Source organism: Anomaloglossus baeobatrachus, chromosome 2, assembly GCF_048569485.1.
Source record: "Anomaloglossus baeobatrachus isolate aAnoBae1 chromosome 2, aAnoBae1.hap1, whole genome shotgun sequence".
NCBI lineage: Eukaryota > Metazoa > Chordata > Amphibia > Anura > Aromobatidae > Anomaloglossus > Anomaloglossus baeobatrachus.
Window position 1 is genome coordinate 564,110,481 of NC_134354.1, and position 12,874 is coordinate 564,123,354.

The 12,874-nt window shown below is 42.0% G+C and overlaps 1 protein-coding gene across 2 annotated transcripts in view; it reads right to left on the minus strand.

The window, feature by feature from the left end:
* Positions 1-202: 202 nt before the first annotated feature.
* Positions 203-12,874, minus strand: part of FGF14 (fibroblast growth factor 14) — a 738,072-nt gene continuing 725,400 nt past the window's right edge. For both annotated transcript variants that reach the window (XM_075336711.1, XM_075336712.1), the window contains exon 5: positions 203-3,776. In XM_075336711.1, the coding sequence (XP_075192826.1) occupies positions 3,640-3,776 (137 nt within the window). In that variant the 3' untranslated portion in view covers positions 203-3,639. The remainder of the gene's footprint in view (positions 3,777-12,874) is intronic.

Consider the following 12,874-nt stretch of genomic DNA (forward strand, 5'->3'; position numbering starts at 1 on the left):
CTGGTTGCACCAATGATATGTCTGCCCCTAATTTATTGTAACTACGGATGATCGAATAACGCAAATATTCAGCAACGCCCATATTTGCCGAATAGGTCGCCGCTATTCGACTATGTGCGAATATTCGATGCGCAATGTAAGTCTATGGGAAACCCGAATAGCAACTATTCGGGCTTCCCATAGACTTACATTGCGCATCGAATATTCGCATAGCGGTGACCTATTCGTCGGATATTTGCGAAGCCAAATATTGCCAAATATTTGTGATATTCGATCATCCCTAATTGTAACCCATTCCAATTCACATAAATATGGCTAAGTTGCATTACCAAATAAAGCTCATGGACAAGAGTGAAAAAGGTGTTTTTTGCTTGATCAAAGACAACACTGATATCAATAACTGAATAAAGTATTCTAAATGTTGACGAATGTATCAGAAAAAAAAGTTTAATAAGAAAATAATTATTGATGTATAATGATAACATTCCATTTTTAAACATTTCCGTTCTGTAGCTACGCTCAGTTATCCACCCTAGCTTCCTTCTCAGGGACATTAAGCTTCTGTTGTAATGAGTCGGGGTTTTAAAACAATACAGTTAGAATCATACATGACATAAAGCGTGTGCATTCGGGACTGCGCACTGACATGCATGTTTGGAAGAATAGAAGGTATCATATGTAATTACAAAATTAACAATAGAATTCTACTATTTAGCACTTGATACACGATACATTTTGTAGTTGATTTGTATTTCCAATTGTGGTCAATGACTTCTCACCCGCAATGACATCTTCTCGGTGACACATAACATGAGGGATAAACATCATTTTAATACACTCTTTGGTATGCTTCGGGAAACAGGATCTATAGTATATATGACTTGCCTACGATAAGCCTTTAGTTGTGTTTGGAGCAAGCCCTTTATGAATATTCTACTATATGAAAATTGGTGAATTAGTTTGTTTCATCTTTGTATAAATCATTTTATTAAATATGTTGCAATTGTGTATACAACAAATGATAATAAACACATAAACTGTACAATGCAGACAAACGCTTTGCATATACTGTATGTATGTAAATTTAGGAATACATACTGACATTTCTTAATACACATAGCTTACTACATGCAGTTCATCATCACCCTCTTCCCATGCAAAAGATGAGACATTAAATTAGGTAAAAAGTAAGAAAATAAACACACAGACGACAAATGTGTCAACGTAGTACAGAAAATAAAACTCCGATAGGACAGTCATTCCGGAAAGAAAAGAAAAATCTCTTACACAACCCGTATAAACATAATGAACAAGGAAAAGAACAGAAGTCCACACTTAACATATTAGTCATTTACAAAAATAAATTCAGCCTTGATTTTTAACCAGTCAACTGGTTTTCTGGGCGCATAGCCCAAGATGTATAGTTTTTTCTTTTTAATGACAATGAACTAGGAATGTGTGTCTGACGTCGGGACACCAGCCCCACACAGGTTATATTGAAATATGTTGTGCAATTTTACTCATGTCGCTAAGTAAGAACATAGAAGACGATTTCAGCTAATGTGCTTCACTATCATGACGGGGACAAGCATTTCTTTCGACATGAAATGATGTAAAAGTGGTGATTAGGCTTGGTGTATGGTGACTAGCAGCACAGCAAATTTCTTCTGAACAGTCGGAGCATATCTCATTTAAATCATTGTGAATATTTCAGAAATCGACGAGGGACATAATAAATCTTTCATAAGCCAAATATGTTGGTTCCATAAACAGGTAAAGGACATCATGAGTAAAGAGAAAAAAAGGCAAGAATTTATAATACAGTGTTTCTTGCAGACACAGTGCAAAGGGGTTTGAGAAACAAAAGCAAACTTATACCCGTTTATGCCAATTAGGAAAGAAAAACATTAGTATATTTGCTCCACCTAAGATGTAGACGTAGAGGTCATTTTGGTCCTGTACGCAATCCTCACAGAACCATGTCCTACCAATGCTACAGAATGACCTTGCTGATATCTCAGTCCAGATGGACGTTCTACAAGGTGTAGAAATTGTTATATGTGAGGAACCAAATGCCATTGTGAAAAATACTTCACATGACGGACATACAGTAGGCACCTTATGACTTCTGGTTCGCTTGAAAGTTCTGGTACCACGTAAAGTGGTTTAAGTGTAAAATATGCCACAACCTAAGCAAGGCACCTTTATCGTGTAAATTCTGGTTCCTGAAAGTATTAGGAATATGTAAGATTTGGTATGGAAATTAATATGACTGGATCTTGCATGCTTACCTAAAATATTTAATTTACCGGTCCAGTCTTATCAAACAGGAATATCAAATTATTATAAGTCAGTACAGAACTTGCATTGCTGTTGCAAAAAAGGGACACAACAAACAACGTGCCCATGCTAAGCGAAATAAAACTGCAGGAACTGCCAGAAATGGGAATGACCTTAAACATAAGACAGTCATTTGGTGAGCTGAACCAGTATATAGCCTATAAAGTCACTAGCAACTTGAAGTTGAGGCACCTAGTGAATTAATAGGCCCGGTCCTCAAGTATTGGCTTAGCCCATGAAATATCTGCCTCCTCTGTGAGTGGGCTACAGGTGCAATTTCTTCTGACATTATTAAAAACAGGAAGGGCTACATATTTCAAAAGAGAATTACTGTAGGTAGCGGAACATTTGTTAATCGTATTGAGATATATTTATATATATCTATTTTATCATGAGGAATTATAGATGAAAAATGAGCCTTAATTCAGGCCTACAAGGCCTACAGAGTTCTATGGACCCACCATCTTAAAAAACAAGTGGGTCTTGCTTACTGGCTAAGGCAAATGTTACCATTACCAGCAAGCCTGTGATATGTATAAAACACACACAAAAAGGAAAGTATAGGGAGTGTCAAACACTAGTCGCAGCCTACTTCCCACTGAGTGTGTTTGACATATTTCCCTCTAGTATATAACGCCAACCTGCAGAGCACAAAACCTGTTGCCACACTTGACCAGTATATATGTCCTACTCATTATAGACATGGTATAGAATAGCTTTTTGAAGGCTTCCTGATTCCCTGATTGCTTTCAGAACTAAGCCACCTGAAACATTCAAGTTCTAGAGGAACGCAATCCCTGCAAAAGGTCACAGACATTGTTGCAAGCAGCCTCGTAAAAAAGGTTAGAGAAATCCATTATAGCGCAGTTTTACAGCGTCTAACTAGAAATTACTTAATATTTGTGTGCTACAAAATAGAACTTAAACATATGGATTTCGCTGTAATTGGACTCAAAAGAGGGTAAGGGTAATTGGCAGCAGGCAAGGTATCAAGTGTACTTGTGAAGTATGTCATTCACATGAAGTGTCACAGTCACAGATAAGATATTAAAAAGGCATTCCATATCTGGTAGGGCATTCCATGGTCTGAGATTAGCTGGTTCCCCAGGTGTCTTCTTGTGGAGGGAGGACATACACACTGAGTTTTATCCATCTGCAACACGTTGGTTCTGAAACAGCAAAGAGCCAGTGCGTAATTCACTTTTTGTCTACAAACACTGGAGAGTGGACAGTCTGGTGTGGATAAATGCTCAAGTGTACCAAGGGCTCAGTAAGTCACAACAACCTTGGGGGGTCTGGCTATGATGTCTTACTCTTAGTGACTGGTTTGCCCCCATTCATTATTGCAGATGCACTTGTGCTTTTACTTGGTGTCACACGGGCTTTTGGCACTGTCTCTCCAACATCATGCAAAGACGGTTCTCTGTACATGGCAACTGAAAGAAAAGGAAACCGAAGTTAAAATAGTTTGGCGAGCGGATGCCTAGAAAGAGAGACAGACAGACAGACAGACAGACGGAACAATGGAAACACAAGAACATATATATAGATATAGATATATATCCATATATATATATATATAAATATATATATATATATTATAGATAGATAGATATATAGCCGGATAGATAGATGTCCAAAAATAGAAAAATAAGAGCGGATGCCTAGAAAGAGAGACAGACAGACAGACAGACAGACAGACGGAACAATGGAAACACAAGAACATATATATATATATATATATATATATATATATATATAGATATATATATTATAGATAGATAGATATATAGCCGGATAGATAGATAGATGTCCAAAAATAGAAAAATAAAGACAGCACTCCATCTTTTTAGTGAGAAAAGGCTTTACTGAGCCTGTGGCGACATTTCAGTTCAAGGCGAACTTTTTTTTTTGCTTGAAAAAAGTTCACCTAGAACTTAAATGTTGCTACAGGCTCATTAATCCCTTCACCCCCAGGCGATTATCTGTTTTTCCGGTTTTTGTTTTTTTTCCTCCCCTTCTTCCGAGAGCCATAACTTTTTTATTTTTCCATCATTCTTGCCATCATTTCCATCTTTCCATCATTCTTATTTGTTGGAGGACGAGTTGTACTTTTGAATGAAACCATTAGTTTTAGCATATAGTGTACTGGAAAACAGCAAAAAATATCCAAGTAAGAAAAAATTGAAAAGAAAATGTGACTGCAGATAGGTTTTGAGATATTTTACTCATTCTGTTCACTATATGGTAAAACTGGTGTATCAGTGTGATGTCTCAGGTAGGTACGAGTTTATAGACACCAAACATGTATAGGTTTACTTTTATGTAAGGGGTTAAAATAAAATCACAATTTTGTCCAAAAAGGCGCACTTTTTGTGCCATTTTCCGTGATCTGTAGAGTTATCATTTTTTAGGATCTATGGCTCAGTGACAGCTTATTTTTTGTGTCTCGAGCTGACATTGTTAATCGTACCATTTTTGCGCAGATGCTACGTTTTAATCGCCTGTTATTGCATCTTGCCAAAATTACGTTTTTTGGTCGCCACATATTTTGCGCATTTGGAATTTTTTTGCCTTTACACTGTTTACCGATCAGATTAATTGATATTATATATTGATAGATTGGGGATTTTTTGAATGCAACGATACCAAATGTGTATATATTTTTTATTTTTTTAACCCTTTAATTTTCAATGGGGCGAAAGCGGGGTGATTTGAACTTTTAGTTTTTTTATTTTTTTACATTTTTTTAAAAAAAATGCTTTACTTTTTTTTTAAATGTTACTAGTCCCCATAGGGTACTATAAGGATCAGCAGTCTGACCACTTGTTCCTTTCTGTAAAACACAGATGCAGAGCTGAGATCTGCAGAAAAGCTGCTCTCCTCTTATAGCCAGCGTTCTGCCGGCGGTAAGAGGAAGTGAGTCATGATAGGTAAAGGAGTCCTCACATGACCCTGTGCTACCATGGCAGCCATCGGAAGTCACGTGATCACGTTACGTGACTTCCAATGGCGCCGGTTAAGTGAATGCTTACCACGGCGCTCTTTCATCTCGCTGTCACATTTTAACAGTGACATGCAAGGGGTTAACAGGCGCGAGTGGAACGCAAATCCACCTGTGCCTGATAGCTGCACATGTCAGCTGTTCAAATCAGTTGACATGTGCACGGATCGCTGCTGACTGCCCGCGGCAGCCAGCGGGGATTAACCTGACACGATTCATGGCATACCCAGTACATCATGTGTCGTGAAGAGGTTAAATCCTTTTCTCACTAAAAAGCTGGAGTGCTGCCATTATTTTTCTATTTTTGGATATATAATACAATTTGTGGAAGGTTGCGTTAAGGCCTGGCACCCTTTACTTGTAATAGTGGTGCTATTCTATGATTATATTTTCTTAGATAGACAGACAGACAGACAGACAGACAGATAGACAGACAGATAGACAGATAGATAGATATTCAAAATACATTTCTTTGAAATATAACTACTATTTTGTAATCCATAATAAAGAGAATGCAATTTTTAAGATCTGATTTGCATTATAGTGAAACCTAAACAGGGCTTCCTTCAGGCAATATCTTATTACCAGATACCAAAATCTAATAAGCAAAACACCGTTTTGAGATTAAGCTGCAGAATATAGATATTAGTAACAGATAGCAAGGAGCTTCATCCCTACTGAATTCACAAAATTAAATTACCTTTCATAACAGAGTGATGCCCAAGTCATGTAGTGATAATTAGAAACACATAGGAAATAATGTTCAGATTTGTAGACAACCCTGTAACCAGATCTCCAGACTGTGAGTTCTGTATTGTATTATGCAGTCATTATGGGTATGGTCACAAGTTCACGCTACTTTTGGCTGTAGGATAACAGAATACATTTTAAATACCCACCTCAACATTGAAATTGGAACACCAAGATGGACAGGTAGTGATGTTATGGAAATCATTGGATCCATAAACGTTAGTGATATGCAAATGGTGGAAAAATAGAGATGAAGGTTAAAAACATCTCAATTTATTCAGTATTGTGTATGAACACCACACGCAGAAATACACACACTTATATGCCCTGGTAGGATTTGCATATCATTAACACATCTACCAATCCTGTGATTTTTCTGGCTTCACGTCTTTTCATTCTTGGTGTTGCAATTTCAATATTAAGAAGTGTATGATTGCTGGTAACATAACTTTCAGTCTGTATGGGTAGTATGCTTCGTGTGAGCTGGCCACTGGCTTGTCCAGAAGCATGCAATTATAAACCCGAGTAATAGTACCGGTAATGTAATGTATTTCTGTGTGTGACACTCATACATGATACTGAATTCATTGAGATGTTTTGCAAATATTGTTTCCTTTTTTCATCATTTGTATATTACAAACATGTATATTGATTCTGTTATTTATTCCATGGTGTTATAATTTCAATGTTGAAATAAAATAAAAAAAGGGAAACAAACATACTAAAACCATGTGACATACCTCTGAACATTTACCTACACTTCTTTTCTAGACACTTTGTAAAAGTGGCATGAGACACATGACGTGCGCCAGAAATCTGCCTCAGTTTTGAAGCTAAAGGAGGACCAAGTGGAGGTTATAGTGGCAGAAAATACGTTGGGAAGGCCCATTACAGGGGAGTATCATGTGTTATTGTTTTTAACCTCTGTTAAGTAGAGTTGAGCGCGGTTCGAGGTTCTCCAGTTCGCGGCTCGAGTGATTTTGGGGGCTGTTCTAGATCGAACTAGAACTCGAGCTTTTTGCTAAAGCTCGATAGTTCTAGATACATTCGAGAACAGGTCTAGCAGCAAAAAGCAGGGCTTCTTACAGCTACAGTGTGCAGGAGCCATCGCTGGCAGCCTGCCAGAAGCTGGTAACCAAGATAAACATCGGGTATCCAAGCAAAGCGCTTTGGTTAGTAACCCGATGTTTATCCTAGTTACGTGCAGGAAGCCCACACTTCCCCACTCAGCTCACTCCGCCCCCTCTTGCACGCGTCATGTGCACATACATACACACACACACACACACACACGTCCCCAGCCATGCAGTCCACGACACTGACGTCCTCCTGGCACTCTGCACACATGGTCCCGCTCGGCTTACCTGCGGTGATGAAGTCCCGACCTCAGCGCTGTCACTGTCATCCATGGCCACCTTCTCTCGCTTCCGACCCGAGACTGACTAGCAGTGACGTCACGGGCCTCTCGCGATACTTGGCTGTGAAGGTCATTGAACTCAGTGACAGGTGCTGTCAGCAATGCAGGAGATCAGCGCAGGTAATGGTAATAACCTCGCTGACAGAAGCACTTGTCATGCCCTCCAGTGACCTGCGCTGACCCATTGATGTTAGCTCAGGTCACTGCATTGCTCTCCCAGCCAATGGGGAACATCCTGCTCTTCATTGACTGGGACAGTGTGGATCGTCATGGCAACCCCTTGGATTACACCAGACCTGGATTTGTTTTTCTTTCTAATAAATTGGTTAAAGAGGGAATGTATTGGGGAGTGTTTTTTCAAATAAAAATGTGTTTGTCGTCTATTTTTTTTTATTACTGACTGGGTTGGTGATGTCGGGTATCTGATAGACGCCTGACCTCACCAACCCCAGGGCTTGATGCCAGGTGACATTACACATCTGGTATTAACCCCATATATTACCCCGTTTGCCACCGCACCAGGGCACGGGATGAGCTGGGGCGAAGCACCAGGATTGGCACATCTAATGGATGCGCCACTTCTGGGGCTGCTGCGGCCTGCTATTTTTAGGCTGGGGAGAGTCCAATAACCATGGACCTCCCTAGTCTGAGAATATCAGACACCAGCTGTCTGCTTTACCTTGGCTGGTGATCCAATTTTGGGGGGACCCCTACGTTTTTTTTTTTTAATTATTTATTTAATTTAAAATAACAGCGTGGGGTGCCCTCAGTTTTGGATTGCCAGCCAAGGTGAGGTTGCCAGCTGTGGTCTGCAGGCTGCAGCCGTCTGCTTTACCCTAGCTGGCTACAAAAATAGGGGGAACCCTACGTCATTTTTTTTTTCATTTTTTTGGCTAAATACAAAGCTAAGCACCCCTTAGTGCCACATGAAAGGCACCAAAGGGTGCAAAATTACAAAATGCAGGAGAGTGGGACATTATGTGTCTTTTTGCCATTATAATGACAGAAAAGACTGATATGAAGTGCACAAGCACAAGAAAATCACCAGAGCGCTCTACGCTGTGAAAAGCAGTAGAAAATGGCACTGGAGTGAACATGTGACCGCCTCATGTAGGATGAAGCTATGGATCCTGGGTAAATTTATGCATTTACCCTCCTTCATTTTTTTTGCAGTACACAAAAAAAACGGAAGGCACACGGATGACAAGCAGATGACATACGGACCGTCTACGGAACGGAAACGGATGCCACACAGATGCACCCGTGAAAAAAACGGACTGTTTTTTGCAGACCGCAAAAATGGATCGGTCGTGTTAATGTAGCCTTATTCTGATCTGCCGTTTATAAACAGCAGGCAGAAATAAGTGAATAACGCCCCCCAGCGTCAGAAAATCTCCGGAGTTTCAGGGCTAGCTGAGACCCTGGAGATCATGATTCAGGACGTTTTTTCCGGTCCCCGCTCACGTGATCACAGGTATACACCGTACACCGATGATCACGTTACAGTAAATGACAGCGCTGGTAAAAAATTATTTCTCTCCCATCTGGCATGAACAAACATGATAAATCTCCTCCCCGGTCCCCTCCGGTCCCCCGGTGTCGCCAAAGTGCCCCCCCTGATGCCCTCCCAGAAATCCAAGATGGCCGCGCGCACAGCAGCGCGCCGGCCGCATTCACCCTACTCCTCTGATTTCTGTCGCATGTGCCATGACACATGCGACAGAAAACTCCTCCCCAGGCCCTGCCAGGTCACCCCCTATAACCCCACCGGTGTTCCCCGGTGTCCCACGGTACCTGTGCAGCGTTGATCCCCCCACGGCCCTCTCCTTCACAATAGATGCTGCCGCATGCACAGAGCGGCTGTCAGCTCAGCTTCCTGTGTTCAGACACAGTGAGTGGTGGTTATGCATCTGTAAGCTAAATGGGCAGCACGGTGGCTCAGTGGTTAGCACTGCAGTCTTGCAACGCTGAGGTCCTGGGTTCAATTCCCACCAAGGACACCATCTGCAAGGAGTTTGCATGTTCTCCCCGTGTTTGCGTGGGTTTCCTCTGGGTACTCCGGTTTCCTCCCACACTCCAAAGACATACAGCGCTATGGAATTAATAACGCTATATAAATGAATAAATTATTATTATTACTGCAATGCCCTGCTCATGAGGTAAGGAACATAATTGATCAGGAGAGCTATATACTACACTTCCAAATGGAGGGATTTGCTTTTATAGTTTCCCTGCTGAACGACTACCAAACATGCGAGTCCGTTATACGCCACAAGAAAACACATCTAAATAGCGAGCTCTGTTGTTAAGTATTCATTCAACTGGATAACTGGACTTAAAGGGGTATTCCATCTCCAAGATCCTATTCCCAATATATAGTAGGTGGAATAGCAATATCAGCAAATACCAATATTTGAAAATGTAGAATAGTTCTCCTGATTAGGCATGCCCTTACCTCATGAGCAGGGCATTGCAGCTTTGGTAGCAACCATTACGACATGGACTCTGCTGCTGTGGACCCGGGGAGAGTGAGTGCAGATTCATTGCACCCACATTCCTCACATGAAGGGTCTGCACTCCTAGAAAATGGGGGATACGTTCCCTGAGTGTCTCCCCCCCATATTCTAGACGGTCCAGAGTCGTCGTGGGACCCCTTTATTTTTTTTCTTACAATAAATTGGTGAAAGAGGAAATGTTTTGGGGACTGTTTTTTCAAATAAATTTCTTTTGTCGATTTTTTTATGTTAGTACTGACAGTTTATGATGTTGGGTATCTAATAGACGCCATGACATCACAAACTGCTGGGCTTGATGTCAGGTGACCTTACAGCTAGTATCAACCCGATTTATTACCCCGTTTGCCACTGCACCAGGGCACGGGATGAGCTGGGGTGAAGCGCCAGGATTGGCGCATCTAGTGGATGCACCACGTCTGGGGTGCCTGCGGCCTGCTATTTTTAGGCTGTGAAGGCCCAATAACTATGGACCTTCCCACCCTGAGAATACCAGACCACAGCTGTCCGCTTTACCTTGGCTGGTGATCCAATTTGGGGGGGGACCCTACTTTTTTTGTGTAATTATTAATATTTATAAAATAATTATAAAAAAAGAGCCTGGGGGGACCTCCACATTGGATCCCCAACCACGGTAAAGCTGCCAGCTGTGGTTTTCAGGCTACAGCCGTCTGCTTTACCCTAGCTGGCTATGAAAAATGGGGGGACTCAACGTCATTTTTTTTTTAACTATTTTTTAAATAGAAAAAAATAATGGGCTTCCCTGTATTTTGATTGCCAACCAAGGTAACGGCAGGCAGATGGGGGTGGCAACCCATAGCTGTCTGCTTTATCTGCGCTGAGAATCAAAAATACCGCGGAGCGCTACATCATTTTTTTTAAAGATTTATTTTTACAGCACTGTGATGTCCAGCAATCAAAATACAGGGAAGCCCATTTTGTTTTTAGTTATTTAAATAAATAATTAAAAAAAATATATATGGGCTCCCGCTGCATTTTTTGTATTGCTAGCTAAGGGTAATCCAAGCAGCTACTGGCTGCTAACCCCCACTGCTTGGTGTTACCTTCACTGGCAATGGAAAATCCAGGGAAGCGTTTTTTATTTTTTTTGCCAAAAAACTACAAAAAAAGGATGTGAGCTTCACCATATTTTTGTATGCTAGCCAGGTATAGCAGGCAGGTGCTGGAAGAGTTGGATACAGCGCCAGAAGATGGCGCTTCTATGAAAGTGCCATTTTCTGAGGCGGCTGCAGACTGCAATTCGCAGCAGTGGGGCCCAGAAAGCTCAGGCCAACCTGTGCTGCGGATTCCAATCCCCAGCTGCCTAGTTGTACCTGGCTGGACACAAAAATGGGGCGAAACCTACGTCATTTGTTTTCTAATTATTTCATGAAATTCATGAAATAATAAAAAAAGGGCTTCCCTTTATTTTTGGTTCCCAGCCAGGTACAAATAGGCAACTGGGGGTTGGGGGCAGCCGTACCTGCCTGCTGTACCTGGCTAGCATACAAAAATATGGCGAAGTCCACATAATTTTTTCAGGGGGCAAAAAACTTCTGCATACAGTCCTGGATGGAGTATGCTGAGCCTTGTAGTTCTGCAGCTGCTGTCTGTCTGTATGGAGAAGAGCAGACAGCAGCTGCAGAACTACAAGGCTCAGCATACTCCATCCAGGACTGTATGCAGAAGCTTTTTGCTCACCAAAAAAATGACGTGGGCTTCGCCATATTTTTGTATGCTAGCCAGGTACAGCAGGCAACCACGGGCTGCCTCCAACCCCCAGTGGCCTATTTGTACCCGGCTGGGAACCAAAAATATAGAGAAGCCCGTTTTTTTTAATTATTTCACTTATTTCATGAAATAATTAAAAAACAAATGACGTGGGCTTCGCCCCATTTTTGTGTCCAGCCGGGTACAACTAGGCAGCTGGAGATTGGAATCTGCAGCACAGGTTAGCCCGAGGTTTCTGGGCACCTCTGCTGCGAATTGCAGTCCGCAGCCGCCCCAGAAAATGGCGCTTTCATAGAAACGCCATCATCTGGCGCTGTATCCAACTCTTCCAACAGCCCTGAAGCCGGTGGCTTGTTGGGTAATAATGAGTTAATACTAGCTTTGTTTTACTAGCTAGTATTAAGCCAGAGATTCTTAATGTCAGGCACGTTTGACCCAGCCATTAAGAATCTCCAATAAAGGGTTAAAAAAAAGACACCACACAGAGAAAAAATACTTTAATAGAAATAAATACACAGACACATTAGAGACTCCATCTTTATTACCCCCTGTCAGCCCTCCACGATCCATGGTCTTCTGTCTTTCTCGTTCAACAAATGCAGCTCTGCTCCATCACTGCTGCATGAGGGAAGACGCTGCTTCCCGTGCAGCCTTCACTCTGTGAAGGCTGCACGGGAAGCAGCGTGCAGCCTTCACTCCGTGAGAGATCAGTGCTGCTGGCTGCTGCGGTGACAGACGCGTTACCATAGCAACAGGGCTCCGATCATGTGATTCCCGGAGCCGCGGTTAGCGGTGACATCACCGCTAACTGCGTTGCTATGGCAACGGTGATCTCCGTTAATGACCGGCTGTGTCAGCCGGTCCCTAACGGAACGGGGAGTCGACCGTGTGCTAGAGCATGTCGCCGGTACACAGCGATACACAAATGTGCACCGTGTATCGGAGAGTGCAATGACAGGTCCTACATGACGCGTCATAGTCATGTGACCAGTCTGTAGCCAATGAGATAATAGCCACGTGACTGGTCACATGGCTATTTTGACATCACGAGACTGGTCACATGGCTATTTTGACGTCACGATAGGTCCTGCATCACTGCTGGCAGTGCTGGTCACCAGG